This window comes from Pollicipes pollicipes, unplaced genomic scaffold, assembly GCF_011947565.3.
Source record: "Pollicipes pollicipes isolate AB1234 unplaced genomic scaffold, Ppol_2.1 Scaffold_6052;HRSCAF=7182_pilon_pilon_pilon, whole genome shotgun sequence".
Classification (NCBI taxonomy): domain Eukaryota; kingdom Metazoa; phylum Arthropoda; class Thecostraca; order Pollicipedomorpha; family Pollicipedidae; genus Pollicipes; species Pollicipes pollicipes.
The window spans coordinates 14,985,918-15,006,807 of NW_023596805.1; the positions used below are offsets into that span (position 1 = coordinate 14,985,918).

At 66.7% G+C, this 20,890-nt stretch overlaps 1 protein-coding gene across 1 annotated transcript in view; it reads left to right on the plus strand.

The window, feature by feature from the left end:
• Positions 1 to 6,906, plus strand: part of LOC119104234 (protein FAM13A) — an 89,063-nt gene extending 82,157 nt beyond the window's left edge. The window contains exon 8 of the mRNA XM_037227899.1: positions 6,659 to 6,906. Within this exon, the coding sequence (XP_037083794.1) occupies positions 6,659 to 6,839 (181 nt within the window). The 3' untranslated portion in view covers positions 6,840 to 6,906. The remainder of the gene's footprint in view (positions 1 to 6,658) is intronic.
• The last annotated feature ends 13,984 nt before the right edge of the window (positions 6,907 to 20,890 follow it).

Here is a 20,890-nt window from a genome sequence, read left to right on the forward strand (position 1 = left end):
CCGGCCCTGGCTGCCGGGCGACTGGCCGCCAGTGTCCCCGTGACCTCGTCTCCCTCGCTTGGCTCGGGCTTTGTTTCCGGCACAAGGACCGCCGCCGTCTGGAGCGACGCTGTCTGTCGGTCGTGGCGGCGCGGCTGGGGGGGGGGGGGGGGGGGGGTGCAGCTGTACCGGGGGAATGCAGCTGTACCTGTACGGGGAGCGGGAGAGCGACTGGTGCAGCAGCACCTGTCCGCTGAGCCGAACGTGGGCCGCCGATGTCGCCGGGTCTGTTGCCGTGTGCCCATCTGCAGAGCTGCAGATGCAACTGTGCACCGGCCGGCGGCCGCCCGCTGAGGCGGGACTGTGTGCAGGGCGGAGCTGCAGCGGCGCTGCCGCCGCCGCTCGGCTCCGGGTGGAGGCGCGCGGGGCTCGCCACCGGCCGAAGAGCGCGGCGCCAAGCCGGGAGCTCGGCTTTGCTGCTCATCTCGGCAATGTGGCGCGCCGGTCCGGTCCGGTTGGAGCGGCTCCCAGCGCGCGGCCGGCGTCGTTCGGCGAGATTGGGAGCGGCTCCGGCTGCTGATGGGCGGCGCGGGGGCCGGGTCGCGGGCGGCGCCGGCGGCTATTTCGGGTCGGCCCGGCCGAGCCAAGAGCTGGCGCCATGAGACCCTCGCTGCTCCCCCCCCCCCCCCCCCCCCCCACCCGGCTGACGTAACTGGAGCGGGCCGAGAGGGCTTGCTCACGGCCGTGGTCAGCGCTGGCCGGCTGCCTGTTTCTCGGCAGGCGATTTCTCCGTGACGGCATCTGACGGCGTCGTCGGCCGTCCGGCGCCGGGTCGGTGCCGTGGCCGGCGACGGGCCCGGGTCAGGTGGGGTCACAGGATCGGACCGGTCCCGGTGCCAGCTGGAGCAGCAGGGGAGGGGGACGGTGGGCTGCCCTCGTGGCGCGCGTCATGGAGATTTGCGTTGGTGCAGTCACGTCTCAGGACCAGCTTGGGGTTGTGGCAGGCGCAGTGGCGCAGCCAGTACTGTCCTGGGAGGGGGGACGAGCTTACTGAGAGCTCAGCGTAAGAAGACCGACGCAAATAGCCAAGAGCAAACTTCACTTGTTGGAATGATCACTACTTCGTACAGACGTAAGTGCTTGATGATGTGTATCATAAGGAACCGTCCGGATCATAAGGTATCATGTGTATCATAAGGAACCGAACGGTACTAAAAATTAAAATAAACCGCGGGACCAAGAAACGGAAGTCGGCCCCTTCCCCTTCCCCCGCGCAACTGGGCTGCGCCTCTGGGCAGTTGTCTATTTTGGGGCTGGATATGTCTGACAGCCCTCCATCGCCTGGGCTGTGGCTTGACGAGATAACTCTTGCGAGACGGGAGTTTCCATGTACTCACAGGGCCTTCCTGATTTTCCTTGCTGCCCGCGTGCTGGTCAGCCCGGTCGCGGCCGCGGCTGGGCTGCCCAGCGGCCAGATCGGGACGGCTGTTAGCTCTATAGATCAGAGCTTACAGAGATGGAGATAGAGACAGAGCAGATAGAAGCTCCGGTGGTACGATGCGGCCGCGGCTGGGCTGGCCAGCGACCAGATCAGGACGGCTGATAGCTCTAGGTCAGAGCTTATAGAGACGGAGATAGAAGCTTTGAGGGTACGATGCGCAGGGCGTGTTCAGCTTGCTACTATCATGTATGCATCTCGAGAAGTAATCTAAGCCGGCAAAAACGATACAAGCTGTGAAACTGGTTCGCTGCAGGGAACTGCGCACATAACACAAGGCATGCGCCAGGGGCCCGCTATCAGCTGGAGATACCGGTCGGAGGCGCAGTTTGCGAGCCGCCAGCCTCGCGCTGTGTCGATTATGACTCACCAGTGCCGTGAGCGCGGCGAGCCCCCGGCACGCGGCGCCATGATTGGTCAGGGCTTCTGCGCAGCAGGCGGCCAGAACGCAGAACGGATGGCGCTGGGTGGCGGGTCGGTCGACCTCGGGGCCGAAGCCACACTGCGACTAGCTCGCGCAGGTGGGCGGGGATGAGTCTGCTGACGGGCGCGCGGGCGTGGGGGAGGCGAGCGCGGCATGCGACGGAAGGCGTCGGTTCCGCGGAGAGCCGCCACCGCGCGGCACCCCTATCGCCCCCGCGAATGTGGCGGCGGCCGCCCCAGTCCGCGGTCGGGGATGGGAAGGTCGTGACCGTAGTGGATGGGCCTCGTATCTGCCCGCTGTATGGGAACGATGGAGCTGTGTTGTCGCACCTGGACTGTCTGGTCCATGCTCGTGCTCAGCTGCGGAGGTCTATTGAGCTGAAAACTCGACCGTTCAGGCCAGGCCATGCTGCGCCTGACGTGCTGGTGCCCTGGCGCTGGCACTGATCGTTCAGTACAGAGCGCTATCCCCAGTGCGAGGCTGACCACCGGCGTGTGTGCCCGCCGTCCGGTGCTGACCGAGCTGGACGCGCGGCGGAGAGGATAGGGCGGCCGACTGAAGCTCGCCCGCGCGCCGGCTTCCCCGCGACGGGGTCCGTGCCGGACTGTGCGCGGTCCTCCGCTCCGCCGTACCCTCTCGCGGATGACGCGCAGGGGTCCACCCCGCCGGCACCCGCCGTGCATTTGCCGCCCGGCGGGACCGTTCCTCGGAGATCACGGGTCTCTTCAAACGTCAGCGGCTGGTTACAGACCTCCTGCCGCGCGGACGGATGGCTGACGCGGGCGGCGGCGCCCGACTGGTTTGGGAGGGCCGCGTGCTACCGGTGACGGCTCTGCCGCGGGGCAGCGCGGCGCGTGAGCGTCGGTCTCGGCACCCGGCCTTACTGGGACGAAACCGTGTGGCTCGGCGGATGGTTTGGCGTGTGCTGCATGTGTGACACGTAACCGGCCCTGATGTGTCGCGTTTGGCGTGTGCTGCACGTGTGACACGTAACCGGCCCTGATGTGTCGCGTGCGGATGGGCGTGTTTGGCGCACGGCTAGGCGACTTCCGCACCGTTATGTTCTATATCGGGCGGCAGAGTTGGAGCAGCTCGCCGATCGGGTCGCGGCCTTGAGATGTCGCCTGCATCATGTATGCATGGCGCCGCTGGCAGCGCCCGGGGCGCCGCGGCGGGATCAGATGGTGGTGGCATGCTGGAGGTGGCAGCTGTCGGGACGCGGAAGCGGCTCCAGTGGCCCCATGCATGGAGCGCTGGGTCGGACCGACACCGGGCGACCTTCAGCCATGCCCCGCGCCCCGGCTTTAGCCCTCCGTGGGAGGGGGCCGGGGACGGGGGGGGGGGGCCACGGAGTGGGTCCGCTGCCGCTCCTGGAGGAGACCCGCGCTGGTGGAGCACAGGCGAGCCGGACGGCGACAGCGGCCCACGTCGGAGACGCGCGGTTATGTGGCCCGTCAGTGTCGCTGTGTCAACCGCATCGAATGGGTGGATGGCGATCATGATTAGCTTGGGAATATTCTGACCTTCCCGAACGATGGGTTGGGCTCTCCAGTACTGGTTTGTTCCCTCCATGTTTTTGCTGTAATATTCCAAGGTTATGGAAAATTTGAATATGACGAAGGACCGACCTTTCTTGTTCCCCGTCTTCGCGTAGTGACCGTGTCAGGGCGGTGCGTGCTGGTTTACGGACCTTGCCAGCGCCCAGTGGGCCGTCCTTGGCGAACAAGGTCACTCTCTGAAGGGGCACCAACATGGCAGAGCCAGAGGGTGCCTTCCCCCCCCCCCCTCCCCCACCGCCCGGTATTCGAGGCCAAGGCCGCGCTGACTGTTATAGAGTCAGGGGGCGGAAGGGGAGGGGGGGGGGGGGGTAAGCGGATGGCCGTTTGTATCCGGCCGTGAGACCGGTGGCTGTTTTTGGTTGTTGTTCTTGGCGCCGATTGGCCGCCCTTGTCCGCGTGATTCAGCGCCGTCCATGGGTGAATGCTGCACGGCTTGCGTCGCCTTCCGGGAGCGCTCTTCGTCGTGCTCGGCGGCGGCGGTGACGGCGGAGGCCGGCACACTTCCACGACGAGCGGGCTGTCGCGCCCTGTCGGCGTTTGTTGACCAATGACCAGCTTCGGCCCGGTTGCCCCTGGCAGGCTGCCGGACGCGGTCGCGCTGCGCGCCTGGAGAGCTGGCGGCAGAGCGGCGCCAGACTGTGCGTGCGCCCGGCTGTTCTGCGGGGCTTCTCGCTGGCTGTCGCCGGCAGGATGTGAGGCCCGCGCCACGTGCCGGAGAGTCACGTGAGCCTGGTGTACGGCTGACTGCCGCCGGCTGTCACTCGACGGTCGGCTTAGCTGTTGGGCTTGGCTCCGGCTTGGGGCCTGCTACTCTCGGATATTGGCATCGATTGTGGCAGACCTGCGGTGCCGAGCAAGCGATTGGCACCGGCGGCGGGATGCCACGGAGGGCAGCTGGCGGGGTGCACCGCCGACCTTGTCCGGCTTCAAGGTTACAACCAACCAGTGGAAATCCCGAGAGTTGTTTGGGAACCAACTCTGTATGGCGATCCAACGTTCGCGTTCCAGCAAGGAACGTCTGTTAAGTAAAAAGGTCATTGATTTGATTGTCTCTGTCTTTTAATGAGTCCTTATTCTTAGCCTGTATCGACATATCAGGGGAGCGCGAGACAAGACTCGGTAGTGAGAGTCGTGCTGAGGCCTGCCAGTGCCGTGACTTGCGCAGCGGGCGTCGGCAGCAGCTGCCAGTGCCGTGACCGGCACGGCGGGCGTCGGCAGCAGCCGCCAGTGCCGTGACCGGCGCGGCGGGCGTCGGCAGCAGCCGCCAGTGCCGTGACCGGCGCGGCGGGCGTCGGCAGCAGCTGCCAGTGCCGTGACCGGCACGGCGGGCGTCGGCAGCAGCCGCCAGTGTCATGACCGGCACGGTGGGCGTCGGCAGCAGCTGCCACCCCACTCCCGCTGCGGGGGCGCTCGGAGCCGTGTCGCGGTGCCTGTCTCCTGCGGGACCCGGCCGGCCCGCCGCCAAAACGTCGGCCGGCTCGATACCGCATCGCCCACGTCGGGGAAGGGGTGGGCGGGGTAAAGGCGTCGCCCACGCCGGACCCTCAAGCATCGCGACGGCGCCAAAGGTCGTGGCCCAGAATGGCGGCCGGTTTGATCCGGGGGCGGGGAGGGGACGTCTGGACGCGCGGCTGGGCTAGAAGGGGAGGGGAAAGGGTGTCGGAGTGTCGTCAGCGACCTCGCCGACGCTGGAGGCGACCCAAGGGAAACAGGCGAATACGGCGTCCCGCCCTTCGCCGTGGGTTTAATCCGAGCTATTTGGAGCGTCGGCTCCGGTGGCGAGGTGCGCTTGTCATCTCGATGTGTGAGCGTCGGAGCGCTGGCCGCACCAGGCACCACTGTCTGTCTCTCTGCTGTTGACCCCGGGCCCGGCGCGTCTGGCCGCCTGCTGTGTGTGTGCGTGTTTCGGTGACGGCCGCTGGCGTGCGTAAGGCGCGGGCGCACAGACGGCGACGCTGGCCGGCCCGGGTCAGACCTGGCGTGCGACGGACTCCGCGGGTCTGGGCTGGCCTCCCGACGCTGGCCAGATCAGGTCCAAGGTCCCGACCGTCACCTGCCTGGCTGCTGTGAGCCCGGCTCAGACGCGCTGCAGCTGGTAGATGGGCCTTGATCTGACGGCCAGAGGGCTGCTGACGGGCGGTGTGTATTACTGGAGGGCGTTATTGCCGCGCCGCGGCTCGGCCGCAGGGTCGGCTGAGTGTAATATACCGGAGGCTCCTTTCGGGCGGCGCAGACCGAGCTGTTGGCGGTCAGCTCTCTCCAAGAGTGTCGACAATGGTTCATCGCTGTAGAGTGGTGGGCATATTCGCTGCAGGGTACCGGTAGCATGCTGGTTAACCCGCGCATCAGGGAAAATAGACCCCGCGGCGCCTTCTCTTCTTGCCAGCGTGTGAGAGACATGCGACGTCATTAGCTTCAGCAGATGAGCGTTGCAAAGTCCCAATAGTGAACATTCGTCGCGGCATGTGATGGAAATGGAATATGTATATACATATATATATATATATATATATATATATATATATATATGTATGTGTATATATATACAATGTGTATATATACATGTATATATATATATATATATATATATATATATATATATATATATATACACATTCCATTTCCATCACATGCCGCGACGAATGTTCACTATTGGGACTTTGCAACGCTCATCTGCTGAAGCTAATGACGTCGCATGTCTCTCACACGCTGGCAAGAAGAGAAGGCGCCGCGGGGTCTATATATATATATATATATATATATATATATATATATATATATATATATATATATATATATACGACTGGTAATGGTAAGCCATGTAAACAAACCGTACCAAATAGACGTGGCTGTCGATTATTGAGGAAGATGCATGCCACTGTCATGACATGGCAGAATGTGTGCTGACTGGCGCCTGTGTGAATGCCGGCCGCCATAGCCTGGCCCGCCGGGAGACTGGGGTGCGACCCAGCTCCCGCGCTATGTCGGGCCATGCCTGCGACGGCGGGTGAGAAGAAAACCTCTGCAGAACCTCGATGCCCACCCCCTACCACCTTCTGAACGCTTAAAGAGCTCGTGCTAATCGCGGGGACTGGCTCGTAAAACTTGAATTATATGTTGGAGATTACAAGATTGTATTTGGAGACAATACTCTATGTTCGATGTCGTATGCTGACGGTGCGTCTCCTTGTTCGGCAGGCGCGTGGACAAGTCGATCCACGCGGCGGTGGCCTCCCACCTGCTGGCGACGGTGACCGGCCGGCACGAGGAGGCGGCCGACCGCAGCGGCGAGCCGCCCGCCAAGCGGCTGGAGGGCGAGCGGCCCAGCGGCGGCCGCGCCACCAGCTTCGAGAGTCTGGGCCAGCCGCACGCCAGGTGAGCAAGACGACGGGGCAGGTCCGGTCAGTTGCCGCGCAGAGCTGGAGGAGAGCCAGACGGGGCGGGTGGTCCGCGAACGGAGCGCAGGCAGTCGGACGGTCGTCGGGCTGGGGCGATGGTTGACGCCAGAGCCGCAGACACCGCCGGAGGATAACATTACCGTCCACCGCCGGGACGCTTAGTGCTGAAGTTTTAAATGCCCCTTCCCCTCCCCCTCCCCGAGCCTTCGCTGTACCGGGCGCGCGCATCCGCCGTCCACGCGCTGCTTCAGCTCCGCCCCTCCCCGTGCCTGGCCGGCCGTTTGGTGTTAGGTCTCGGTGCGGCTGTACCTGCCGCCGCCGCCGCCGCCGCCGTATTGGCAGTGGGCCGGCTGGGGTCACCTTGACGGCGCGGATCCTCCGCGCCGCCCAGCTTCCGCCGGCGTGGCTGGAGCGGCGCGCGCCGCCGCCGCCGCCTCCGGCTGTGCGTGAGGCGTGAGCGACGCCTCCGGCTGTGCGTGAGGCGTGAGCGACGCCTCCGGAGGACTGGCGCGGCGACGCGTGCTGAGGTTCGCTGTCGCCGGCGGCGCGGGCGCTCCCGTGGAAAGGCTCGCGCGGCGCCGGCTGCGGGCGGGGGCGGGCGCGCGGCCGTGAGCAGGTCCGGTGTGGCCCGGTCGGCCCGTGGTCTGGCCGCGGTGTCTGCGTGACAACACTGACGGAGCTGGCGGCCGGTGCCCGGGCTGGGTCCTACCGGAAGTGGTCTGCCAGCGGCCGTCTGGCCGGGAGCCGCCGTCTGCAACCGGAAAACTTCGGAAATAATTTTCCCCGGTTTCTCTTTACTGACTGTGGCTGGAGGTCGACCACCTGTCCGCTCTACTTCCGGGTAATGCTTAGAACATTGTAAATGCTATGCACCGCCGCTCTCGTGTGACAGCTCTCTGGAGTCTGAGACGTGTGACTCGAGTCTGTGAGTCAGCCCCGCGCCGACGGCTAGGGTCTGACAGTCCAACCAGCGCCGACGACTCTCGCCGCGCGCGCCTCAGAGCGAGCGCACTGCTAGCGGTTCGCTGTAGCAGCGGCCGCCGCCAGGCTCGCCTGTCTCCGGTGTACTGGGCCGAACGGCGGGGAGCGCTGCTTCGCGGCTCCCGTTCTCAGACGGCGCAGACGGGCGGCAGAGATCGTCTGGTGGAGCCTGTCTCCGGTGTACTAGGCCGAACGGCGGGGAGAGCTGCTTCGCGGCTCTCGTTCTCAGATGGCGCAGACGGGCGGCCGAGATCGTCTGGTGGAGCCTGTCCCCGTGTGGGGCGGCCGGGCTGAACCAGGGGGGCGCGGCGGCGCGGCGGGCTGTGCGGCCGCCAGACCGACACGCTGCGGTGTTGGTCTGGCGGCGGCCAGCCCCGGGCCAGGCGTGGTCAGGAGCGCTCCCGCTGCCAGAGTGCTGCAGGTGCTGAGCGGGGCCTTCGATCTGCTGAACTCTGTATGGGTATGTGTGGTTATTAGGTTAAGAATAGCGCTTGGTCGAGCGAAAGTGAACCGGGTGACCCACGACGAGTTGCATGGAAGTTCCGAACTCGGCCCGACGCTCGGCCCCCAGAGTCTTCGGGCCGAGCTTCGGCCCCGGAGTACTGGGCACGTCTTCGGAAAGTTCGTGCTCTAGTCTGCGCTGTACCCTGGCGGTCTCTTCAATAAGGCAACTTATTAAATCACGATATCGCTCATTTTAAATCCAGCGGAGGGGGCTGCGCAGTCTGGGACGCCGGCGTGCCCTGGAATGCCCTTGGGGCAGGATCACGGCCTGGGACGACCTTTGGCACGCTTATCTACTACGCAGTGGAGCTGTCACTCCCGCAGTGGCGGCGGACTCTACATGGCGGGGAGCAGCCAGCCAGCGAACGGTCTGTTGGCTTCGCTCCTTCCCGTGCGACGCCGTTGAATTCACGCTTATTGCGGCCAGGGTGTGAAGCGTAGCATGTGGCCCATCCCGTCTCCGGCCGCTCTGTTTGCACTGACGTAAACCTCGCGCGGTCAAATAAAGTCTCGCGGGGTTGTGAAATGTCTCGAGTGAACTGGTGGCGCCCGCCAGCTTCGTGTGTAGGTCTTGAACCCCGTATATTGTCAGATGGCGTCCGGCGGGTCTCGGCTTGCGCCTTCGGGCCGCGGCCCGGCCCAGCGCCTCGGAGCCCGTCTGCTGTGCCGTCGCTGTCGCCGTCGACGGGGGCGCTCTTGTCACGCCCGATCCTCGTGTCGCCGATATACCTGGCCGCCGCGCCAGCTGGCCGCCGCACGACTGACCCCCGCGCGACCTTGCCCGTCGGGGTGTAAACAGACCGGCGTCGGCGTAGACGCGCGGGCGCGGGGAGGGGGGGGGGGCGGAGGCGCGCGTCCGAGCCCGAGTCGGCCGGTCGCGTTCAGGCTGCTGAGGCGGCTTTGAGTCAGCGGGGCCGCCGCTGCCGCCGCCGCTTGTCTGGCGTGGGAACCTGGGCGCGCGGGGCTGGCGCCCGTGAAGAGTCCGGCTCGCTCGTGTCATGCACGCTGACCTTGGGCCGGCTGGCCTTCACAGCGAAGGGATGGTGGGGCCCCGCTTGGGATGGTTAAGTGGCGGTCTGGCTGGGCCCCCGGCGGCGGGCAGGGGAGGGGCCGGCCGGCCGTCCCCGTCGCGCTGAAGGCTGCCGGGGCGTGGTTCTGAACTGGCCCCGGCGGCCCGCCCAGCCGCACGCCGTCTGAAAACCACGCGGTGAAGCGGGGCGGGCCCGCTCGCCGCGGACAGCGCGGGGCCGCCGCCTGTCTGAGGCACGCCCGTCGGGCCGCGCCGAAACCGGGCGCGTGTGAGGCCCCGCCTACCAGAGCCGTCAGCCGTCAGTCAGCCGGTGTCTGGTCACACAAGCCGGCCGGCAGTGTGAGCACCGGCCGGGTCCACCTCTGGCCGGTGGGGCGCTGCTCGCGCCGGCCGGCCCGGCCCGCACAGATCGATGCCCGGAGCTGACCTGGCTCGACACGAGATCGACCCGACCGGGGGCCGATCAATGCGGCGCGGGCGGTGCGGCCGGCGCCGGTGCCGGAGGACGCGCTGTACCGAGACCCGGCGCGCCGGTGCCGGAGGCCCGCTGTACCGAGACCCGGCGCCGGTGCCGGAGGACCCGCTGTACCGAGACCCGGCGCGGAGTCGCCGGAGGACCCGCTGTACCGAGACTCGGCCCGCCGGTGCCGGAGGACCCGCTGTACCGAGACCCGGCGCGCCGGTGCCGGAGGACCCGCTGTACCGAGACCCGGCGCCGGTGCCGGAGGACGCGCTGTACCAAGACCCGGCGCGGAGGCGCCGGAGGACGCGCTGTACCGAAACCCGGCGCGGAGGCGCCGGAGGACGCGCTGTACCGAGACCCGGCGTGCCGGCGGCGGAGGGCGCGCTGTACCAAGACCCGGCGCGGAGGCGCGAGGCGACGTGACCGGCCGGCGGCTGCGCGGTCGGCGGTCTGCCGGCGGCGGGTCGAGCTCGGGCGCCGCCTCGTCAGTCAAAGAGAGCTGTGATGTAACGCCGGCCGCGGTCTGGCGCCGCGCCGCCTGCCGTGACCGCGCACTGGCGCTCCTCACCGCCCAGTGACTGGGGAGAGAGAGAGAGAGGGAGCGGAAGCGGCGGGGTTCGACTGTTGCTCGGGCTTCCGCGCGCGCGTCGGTGGCCGGCCGTCCTCTGTCTGCTAGAGGTCGGCCGACGGCCGTACTACGCAGCGGCGCGCCGGGCGGCGGCGCCGGCGCCGGCCCGCCCCCGAGCCGGCCACGTGGTTGGCTGCCGCCGCCGCCGGCCGGCCGGACCTGTCGCACACCGGCCGCCGCCGGCAGAAGTGAAGACGGGCGCGACCTGGTGGAAAATTACCCCCCGCCCCCGTATGGTATGGGGGTGTCACGTGACGGCAATGTCGGCGAGCCGGAGGCGGACATCGGCGCGAATGATTGATTGATCGCGGCGTCAGTGAAGTGGTGAACGGAATGGATATGGGGATTTCCTGGTGTGGGGGTGGGGGTCGCCGGCTTGCTCCCCCTCCTCTCCTTGTACGCGTACACATGCTTTGCCATGCCTGGCGCACGCATGACTGCGGTGCTGTGCGGAGCCGATGTAGTTAGTGGTCACGGGCCCGCCACCAGCTCCAAGGCATCCTGGTGGCACATCACCCGCTCCGGCCGGGCGCCACCGGCGGCCGCGGACGGAAGGTCGCTCCGTGACCTGGCGCTCTCGTTTGCCGTTACCGTCCTCGGGCGATGTGTTCCCGCTCCGGAGGAGTCGGCCATCCAGTGTTGCCAGCCGGCGGGCGGGCTGGGGCCGCTCAGGTGAGGTCATGGCGCCGGGCCCGGTCGGCGGGCGGGCTGGGGCCGCTCTGGTGAGGTTATGGCGCCAGGCCCGGCCGGCGGGCAGGCTGGGGCAGCTCTGGTGAGATCATGGCGCCGGGCCCGGCCGACGGGTGGGCTGGGGCCGCTCTGGTGAGGTCATGGCACCGGGCGCGGCCCTCAGCGGTGGCTGACATCACCTTGGGCGTGAGCAGCGAGTGGGCGGCCTGCCGCGCCTCCTGCCCCAGAGAGCGGAGCCGTCGCCACCACCGGACGCTGAGCCCGGCTCCCGTGGGTGCCGTCCGGCCGGACCCGCTCCCCACCGACTGGACGGCGGTGGGCCGATTCAAGCCGCGCCTCGTTGACGATGGCGCCTTGCACGGATCCATGACATCGCTGCTGTCTGCTGGGACGTAAGATTGCACCAGCGGCTGCGGATATCTGGCGCCCACTGGCAGCGGGTTTGCTGCGGTCGGCAGCGGGGCGCGGGTCAGCGCGGCTGGGAGCGGGCCGACCCCGGGTTCGGCGGGCGTGGCCGCTGCGTGGTCACGGACCTGGGCGCGGGAGGGTCCGCCGACTCGAGCGCGGCCGCTCCAGCGCGCGGCGCGAGCTGCGCTGCGTCATCTGTGTAAGCGACGGCTGATGTGGGAGCGCCGCGGTCCAACGCTGGCCAGCGGCGATCACGTGTTCGGCCACTGGGGCCGGAGGGAAAGTGTCCGGGCGGCTGGAGCGAGCGGCGATACAGCACGCTGCACCGTTGCGCCGCTGCACATCGGGAAGGTTCACCTGCTGGGCCGCCTCCCGAGCCACGGGAGGGAGGGCAAGCTCGACTGCAGGGTTTGTCAACTGCTCGCGCCGTTAGCACGGCCGACCAAGGACGCGCCCTCGAAGATTGGATGATAGGGAGCGAGATGCGGTTGAGGGCATCGAAAAAACTATAACCATCATTCCAACACCAATGCTCAAGCTGGAACGATGTGATGCGCGTTCATTGCACGGTGCGGATTAGGACGTGGCCATGGTATGTTGTCGGGCCGCGTGCCGTCGCGCCCGGCGTGCGCCGGCGCCGCCAGCCGCGCCGCCGTGAGATGCTCGGCGGGGCGCCGGCGGCCGTCCCGCGGTCAAGGTCCGACCGGCGCAGCCTGCAGCGGCGTCTCAGGTGTCGGCAGCCGGCAGGCGGCGCCGCCTCGTGACGCCGGGTACCTTCTGGCGGCCGAGCCGGGCGCCCCGCCGCCCCGGAGCCGGCCCCCCGGGGCGTGAGCGCCGATTGGCTGCCGAGGCGTGACGTCACGCGAGCCGGCGGCGAGGCTCCGGCGCTGGGAGAGGCCGCGCTGGGAGCCGTGCCGGCAGTTTCCACGGTGCCGCCGACTGGGTTGGACGTTGTTGTCAGCGACTCGTGGGTCGGTGGTGGTGACTTGTGTGACTGTCTGGGTCGGAGGCGCCCTCGGCAGCCAGCAGTCGGGTGGCTGTCTGGGTCGGACGGTTTCATTTCGTCGACTGGCGGCTTTGACGCGTCGTTTGATGGTGGTCAGCACTCGGGCAAACATGATTGATCTTCTGGGCTTCACGTTCGGTGACACATTTTGGTGAGTGTGATAGCTCCGAGGGTGAGTGTGAACAACGCCGCTTCGTAGGAGGGGAAGGCACTCTGTGATGCATGCCGATTCAGGGGCAGCGGTCGAGTCCGTTTTGGCTTCTTCCGTTGGCTGGACGAGGTTTCGGCATGTTTTTACTTCGGTGAGAATTCTCGAGGTACAGCTTGGGGTTTCCCTCCTGTGATGGTTTCCCGTTGTCTCGCTCGACGGCTGGCCGTGGTCCCAGCCGACCGTCATCTCCTTACCTGCCAAACCCAGGCGGCCTACTAAACCAACCCCGATTGTTTTCTCGAATCCTCCAGACGTCGAGGCTCGACCGAGCAGCGCCGCGAGTTCTGTCACTGGGCTCTCCCGGCGCCCCGCCCCAGCACACCCGGCCGGCGGCGCACCAGTCAGCCCGGCCGCCCCCCGGTCACGGGCCCGTGCCGGGAACACTCGGCCCGCCCCTGTAGCGCTGGAGGTGCTCGGCCGGACGTCAAGAATGTTCCAGAGCTGAGGCCCGGCAGAGGGCAGCACAAGGCGGTCACCGCGGCGTCTCGCCGCCGCTGAGAGCTCTCCGTCCGGCTCTCAGAGCCGGGGCGGAGCGGAGCCGGGGCCGGGGCCGGGGCCGGGGGCAGCCACTGCGGCGCGGGTGGGCGCACTCGCCGCGGCGGCTGGGGGTGGTGCACGCTCGCCGGCCGGCTGGGCGGCCCGGGCGCCGAAGCGTGACAGTTGGCGGCGGCAGACTGGTGCCGCCGTCAGCCGGGCGGCGGCGGCGGCGGCAGCGCCAGGGCGGCACACGCTGACCCCGGCCGAGCAGAGGAGCGTCCGTGGCGGGGAGCTCGCCCGAACAGAGGCGCATCTGACCGGGAGTGCCGAGCACGGCCGGGGCGGCCGCAGGGTCGCCACCAATCCGCCGTGAGCTTTGTAACTACGTCGCGGGGCGCAGGCTCGTTACGCTACGCTCATCCGGCTGACGCGTAATCCGACCGCCATGTCCGGAGCCGACGACCTGCGAGCCACTAGCGGGGTCGTAAGCGGCTGACTGGGATCAGCGAGGGCCGACGCTGGGGGCTCGGCGGTTGTCTGGCGCCAGCGCGCTCCCGGGTTATATGGCGTTTGCGTCACGTCGCTCACCTTTGGTCGGCGAATTGGGGTTTGGGAGGCGGTGATGAGGTGGTGGGATGTGGTGCGGTTCAGTCGGCCGCCGATCCAGGTCAGGCGACGTGCGGGTCCGTGCAGTGTCGCCGGACGGCGTTCGGCGCCAGCCGGCGACGTCCACTCCGGCTCTCGGTGGCGGCCGCCGTATGTAGCCTATCCGCTTGGTCTGGCAGCAGCAAGCTCGCATGTTGCCGCGGATTTCCCTCGCATACCGCCACCGCGGACGCCTGGCCACTTCACCGAGGCCATCAGCCGCTGCGCTGTCCGGCGAGCCGGCCACCAGTCGCTAGGCTGTCCGGCGAGCGGGTCACCAGCCCATACCGCCACCGCGACGCCTGGCCACTTCACCGAGGCCACCAGCCGCTGCGCTGTCCGGCGCCGGTCACCAGCGCTAGGCTGTCCGACGAGCCGGTTATCAGCCGCTGGCTATTCCGGCGAGCCGGTCACCAGCCGCTAGGCTGTCCGACGAGCCGGTCATCAGCCGCTGGCCTGTCCGGCGAGCGGGGACATAAACTGCTGCGTCCGGCAGACCGAACCGGTCGCTGTCGCTGCTTTGTCGCCATGCTCCGCTCGTTTCGGCTTTGGCTTCCTCTGCTGCAGCGTGTGTTGGATTCGCGCCTCCTACATCCGTGTATGGTCTCCCGTGTATGGTCTCCCGTGTATGGTCTCCCGTGTTCGCCCTGCTGCCCCAGAGGTCTGCCTAGGGTCGCTGTGTTGCGCTGTACGGGGAACTGTGTGTAATAGCGCTGTCATCTCGCCGATGATGCCGTGCCGCGCCGTGCCGTGAGTGACGCCGTGTGCCGTGTGTCGGCAGGCGGTCGTACCAGCCGTGGCCGGCCAGTCAGCAGGCCGACTGCGTGCGCCGCGCCAGCAGCCACGACGACGTGCGCGAGTGCGGCGCCGCGCAGCAGCAGCCGCGCTCGCCGGCGCCGCGCAGCCGGAGCGCGCGCCGCGCCGCCGCCGAGACGGAGACGACGCGGCCCATCTCGGTGCCGTGCCCGGCCAGCTCCAGCCTGGTGAGTGGTGGGAGGGAGCGCCGCCGCCCGCCGGGCCGGGCCGGCCGGGCGGACGGAGGTGACGCCGGGGCCGGCCGAGCAGCGTCGTCTGCAGGCGGCTCCGGCCTCGGGTGGCGGCTCGGTGGGGTTCTGTCGGCCTCGGTGTGGTGGTGGGTTCAGGCGACTGCACTTTACTTGTGTGTATAGATAAGCCACATAGGAGTGTCGCGAGAGACTGCGCTCCTGTGAGGCTGACACAGACTGTGCTCCTGTCTGTGACTGCCGCGTGCGGTACACTTCAGAACGGCGGCGGGCGGCTTGGCATCAGTTTGTTAGCTGGGTGGCGTCGGTGTGGCTGCTGTGTGTCAGCCGGTCTGAACTATCGGGCCAACTGAGCCCGAGCCAGCTGTGTTTTGACAATGTGCTCATCGCACGTGAACGATTGAGATAAACAGTAGGTCTGCGAACGCGCAGGTGTTTGGTCGAGGGTGGGCACGCGCGTGTCCCACGGCAGTGGCGGCGGTGGCTGTTGTGCGCGACAGCGGCAGGAAGTGCTATTGAGTGTGACTTCGAGACGCCTGTCGACGCTGTCCCGCGGTGACCAGACCACCGGGCCTGCCGCCGCACCCCCTCCCCCCCCCTTCCCTGCGTGTCCGCACCGCTGCCTCTGCCGGCCGCCGCCTCTGCCGGCCGGCCACGTGCCGCGCTGCTCCCTGCAGACCGGCCACGCGCCAGCCGCGTATTGTTTGGCCTGGCCGTGTGACGGCGGCGGCGGCGGCGCGCGCGCCTGTGACGCTGGCCGTCACGCGCGAGTCGCGTCGCTTGCGTCACGGCCGGCAAGGCGGGCGGGGATGGGGCGGCGCGGCGGCTGAGGCTGTGGCGGGGCGGCCGGTCACCGCGTCGGTTATCTGGCGCCGTGAGCCCAGCACTGGCCGGCCTGAGCTTATACAGCGGGCCGGCCTGTCCGCTTGCCCTATCGGCAGATAGCGATGCTGCGCGCTATCAGGCGCTCTTGCAACAGCGGCGCGGCTTTTCCGAGCTGGGTGTGTCCGCGGTGGCGGGGGGATGCGGCTGATAGCACACCGGTGGGAACGGGGCCTCGTCACGCGCCTCGTCACGCGCCGCCGTCGGGCGCGTGACATGACGGGGAACTCCCGGCCGGTCATACGGCGGCGCAGCTCGACCTCGGCCTGCGCCCCGTGACCGGACGAGTGGCGACGCCGTGTGCTGGTCGCGCCGGAGGGGCAGGAAAGTGGCGGCAGGCGGCGGGCGGAGGCTGCCGCGCTCGGGCCTCCCCTCCCGCCTGTTATGCCGTGTGGGGCCTGGAGGGAGGACGGAGAGCGGCGGCGGCGGCGCCATGGGACCCGGTGTGGGCCGGACGGTACGTGCACCGGCGCCACGGGACCCGGTGTGGGCCGGACGATACGTGCAGCGGCGCCATGGGACCCGGTGTGGGCCGGACGGTATGTGCAGCGGCCGGTCGTAACCGGACGACCCTGGGCCCGTGCTCTCGGGCTCGGGTGTCGCGGCTCTGGTTTTCCCCAACTCTCGCCGCCCCGGTCCCCTGGTCCCCTCCTGGGAATTTTCCGTCCGCCTCTTGATGACTGGGGTGGTCGGCGAGCAGGTCTGGACTTGTCTGGGGGGTCGGAGACGCTTGTTGTTTTGACCTGACCATCGACCGACCTTCGCCGCTCCCCCCCCCCTCCCCTCTGGAGTACCCCCGGCAGCCGCGGCGGCGGGGAGGGCAGGCTTGGACGTGCTGTGTCGGGGTCGAGCCGGCCGCCAGCCGCCAGCTGACGCTGGCGGGTCAGGTATGCGCTGGCTGACGTCATCGGTCGGTTGACGTCAGTGGACCGGCGCAGTGGCCGCCGGGGCCGGCCGGACAGTGCGTGTCGGGAGGGGACCGCGGCGGCGCGGCCGGTGGCGCTGCAGACTCGGGGCGGGCCGGCGGCTCTGCAGGGTCGGTGTCGCGGCCGGAGGGATTTCGGTGGCTGTGGAAGTGCGGATAGGTACTCAGAAGCAGCACCCAGCCCAGCGATTCCGGTGTTTGTTTTTCGGCGTGGCGGTAAGCCGTGGTCGACGCCGTGGTCTCTCCTTCCGAGTCGCTGTGTTGTGAGCTGTGCGTGGCAGTTGAGGAGACGCGTCAGAACCTCATGGCACCCCATTGGTGCAACATGACCTCGGTCGTCGGTGCATTCGTGCTCTCCAATCATCATCACCATCATCACCATCAGCACCACCATCATCATCAATCACTATCACCGTAATCATCATCACTAGGCCCAATGGCCGGTGGACCTGACCCGCTGACCCGATGGCTGCTGGACCGGTGGACCGGTGGTGGACCCTGTTCAGCTGAGGCGGCGACCTGACGTGGTTCGCTCTGTTGCAGGGCTACGACCTGCCGACGCCGTGGTCGCCGGTGTACACGGACGAGGTGATCGAGTCGTCGTCGACGTCCAGCAGCAGCAGCGAGTGCGGTGACACGCCGCCTGTCCTGCTGCAGGAGGTGCGTAACCAGATGCTGGCGGCGGTGCTGCGCCACCGCGGAACTGGCGGCCGCTGTCGCTGGAGGCGACAGCGGCGTTAGCGGCGTAGGTATGGGGGACTATCACGGCTCGGCGTGATAGACGAGACGAATGGAGAGGAGGGAACTGGAGGAGTATCGGCAGTAGTTTGATTTCGGACGGCCTGGCATAACCACTGATGTCGAAACAAGCGTCGAAATTGTTTTGCCAGGCTAAGCGCGCGTTTGGGAGTAGCTCGCCGCGTTCAAAGGTGCTGACTGTGGGCAACAGGCCTGGAACACGGACACCGGTGGGCGGAAACAGTGCAGTGACGACGCGGGCACCCCTGCCGCACACAGCATTCAACCGTCCAAACACCACAGTGTGTCTGTCATGCTTGCGGTTTTCCTGTTTGTGGTTATGGTGCCGGCTTCCATGTTGCATAAGTGTCGGCGATGTTTTCGCGCCGCGAGGTTGACGGCCGTGGAAGGCAGTCGGACACGGCTCTTTGCGCTTGACGCGAGAGACGAATATAGATTGAATTTGCTGCATCGACGCAGGAAAAAAGTTCGCATTGCGTCACTGTTCTTGGCTGAAACCTCTCTTCGTCTCCTTGCCAAGGAATGCCTGCCGAAACCAATTTATCGGCTACGGATGGCCGTCTTGACGGATACCGACGTCCTTAATCATGGACGAAACCGTCCCGTCTGCTAAAAACCCCAAAAGCCGGCTGCCGCGCGTCCACCTGACCGTGGCGACACTCCTGGCGCGGTCGGCGTGTGACGTCATCAAAGCGACGGTGCGAGCTGTTTTGGCGGAGACAGCGCCCGGCGACTGCATCGCCGGCTTGGGCGCTAAAGATCCTTCCGCCGCCGACAGGTGGCTTTGTCCGGTTATCTGACCCGAGTCGGGCCGCCTGTGACGGGGCGGGGGGGGGGGGAGGGAGGGGAGCGCGGGGGTCACGCCGGCGGGGCGAGTGTGTGTCGGGCGGCGGCCGCCGCGCTGCGGGACAGTATACCGGTGCCGGCGGCGGCGGGCTGCTAGACGGCTGTGGGCCCAGTCTTCCGTCATTCCGGCGAATCCAGTTTGATGTGTTTTATGTCACGTGACCGTCCATGTCGTTTTCTTCCGTTTTCTGACTGTTGTGCCGTTGTTGTCCTTGTTGTTCGGTTTTTGCGTTCTCCATTGTTATGTTGAGGCGTCGCCATTGGGTCGCCGTCGTCGTTGCCTCCTGTGTTGACCTGCGGCTGAGTTCACTGGACCTTGCACCGCGGGTGGTGCTATGTTTGCCGCCGCCTGAGTGGGATGCTGGCGGCCCCCGTTGCTGGGCGGGCGCCACTACGGCCCCGTGACTAACGCTGGCCCTCTGTTGCCAGATCATGTGCCGGCACGAGGCGCAGCGCGAGTCGGAACGGCTCGCCACGTTCCCTCGCTCACGAGACAAGACGAGCCGCTCGCGCGACGTGCGTGCGCCGCCGCCGACACAGCCGCGGCGATGGCAAGGTGAGCGTCCGAGCCAGCTGGGCGCTGAGTCCGAGTCCGAGTCCGAGTCAAAGTCCCGGATCGAGTCGAAGCCCGAGCGTGGCTGTGCCGGACGTTGGTCGGTGTCGAGCCGTGTCGGCTGCCGAGGCCCCGCCGCACCGGCAGGATTGGTTGATGTTTGGAGGCTCTGGCGTGGCGGCGGCACCAGGGAGCTAACTAAGTTTAGCCCGATGTTGTGGTCGATGAATGCGGCCGCGGCGGCTTTCCCGGATTCGTCAGCGCCAGACGTGCCAAGCGATCTTGTTCCGCCTCGGCGCGGTTATTTCGGCGGTGGGGCATTCATTGAAGCGGCGATCACGCGCGGTAATTTTACGGCGGTTACCGGGTGCGGGCGGTTCGCGGGAGGGCCCCCGCTCTGGCGTCAAAAGCCCGGGCTCGGCCTGCACGCAGCGGCCGCACAGTATCTAGAGCGGGCTCGCCGTGCTGTTCGTGCCTAGTCGAGCGTGGCGTCCACTCACGGATCTGTGCCCGGGCGCTGGGGCGCCGAGCCGGGGCTGCAGCGGACTCGGCCCCCGCCGGCGGTCGCCGCTGTCGGTACAGCTCGGCTGTCGTCGGCGGCACGTCCTCGACCGCCGTCGCGTGTTTGTTTGTTCGGCCCGCGGGGGTGGGCGAGTGGCCGCCGCAGCGCGCCGGGGTCTGCGTTCTGTCAGGAGGTGACGCTGCGGTTACGGACGGATGCGGTTCATGGCCGCCGCGCGGTGGTCGGGCGTTGCAGGGCACCGCTTATTTGTTTTTCGCATGCCTCTGAGGCTTAACTGGGAGTCAACAGCAGAAGCGGCCTAGGCTTCTACAGCCGCCCCGAACGTGATCCAAACCAGCCTCACCCCTCGCCTCGCTAGCCAGCGCAGTCGTGCATCTCGTAAGCCGATCCCACGACGTCCAACCGGTTCTCGTCTTAACACTCCTTGTTATGGCGTGCTCGCTATGCGCGCCCTGGAGATTGCTGAACCGTCCGATCTGGTTTGCAGGCGTCGTTGCACGTATTTAGCTCCAGTGTTATATATATATATATATATATATATATATATATATATATATATATATATATGTATATATAATATGTGTGTGTATGTGTGGTGTGTGTGTGTGTGTGTGTGTGTGTGTGTGTGTGTGTGTGTGTGTGTGTGTGTGTGTGTGTGTGTGTGTGTGTGTGTGTGTGTGCGTGTGAGTGTGTGTGCGTGCGTGCGTGGCGTGGTGTGTGCGTGGTTGTGGTGTGGGTGTGTGTGTGTGTGTGTGTGTGGTGTGTGTGTGTGTGTGTGTGTGTGCGTGCGTGCGTGCGTGTGTGTGTGTGTGTGTGTACATATATCTAGCTCCCGCGCGGAAGGCATGCATCGCACCAGCGGTCGATGGCCTTCGATGGCTTCTGTTCTTTTCGGATCCCGAACTGTGCTGTGCTGTGCTGTTTCAGCTTCGGATGCCGAATCGTCGGAGCTCTGGTGCTGTCGTACGGGCGGGCTTCAGTTTCGGTGTTGTCGGTCAATCCGGTGCTTGTGCTTTGGTCGTTCGTGAGCCGGCGCGGCGTCCTCACCGTGGTACTTCTCCGCGGCAGGACTCGTCGCCTAGCTGCAGCACGCCGGAGGGCGAGGAGGAGTTTGAGGAGGAGGAGGAGGAGGAGGAGGAGCTCTCTGACTCTGAGGGCATCCCTCCGCTGGACCTGGACTCGATGGGGCTCGGAGCCCATCTCTAGCACTGTGCTCAAGGGCAGACAGCTGGTGAGTGTCATTAGCTGTACATAACCACGCGCCGCCTAGCACCCTGCACAGTGCGGAGGCGTCGGCGCGATTGCAGGGTGATGCGATGTGATGTGATGCATGGTGATGCAGTTTGTGTAAATTTGTGAGTAATGAGAGTGCGGTTTGTACACATCTGGTGAAATTTAAGATTGTAGTCTGCACGTATTTGGTCTCAATTATCCTCTTAAGAGATAAACCCCTGCTGTTTGTCCTAAGTATTATGGCTTGTGACGCGGGGCCGTCAG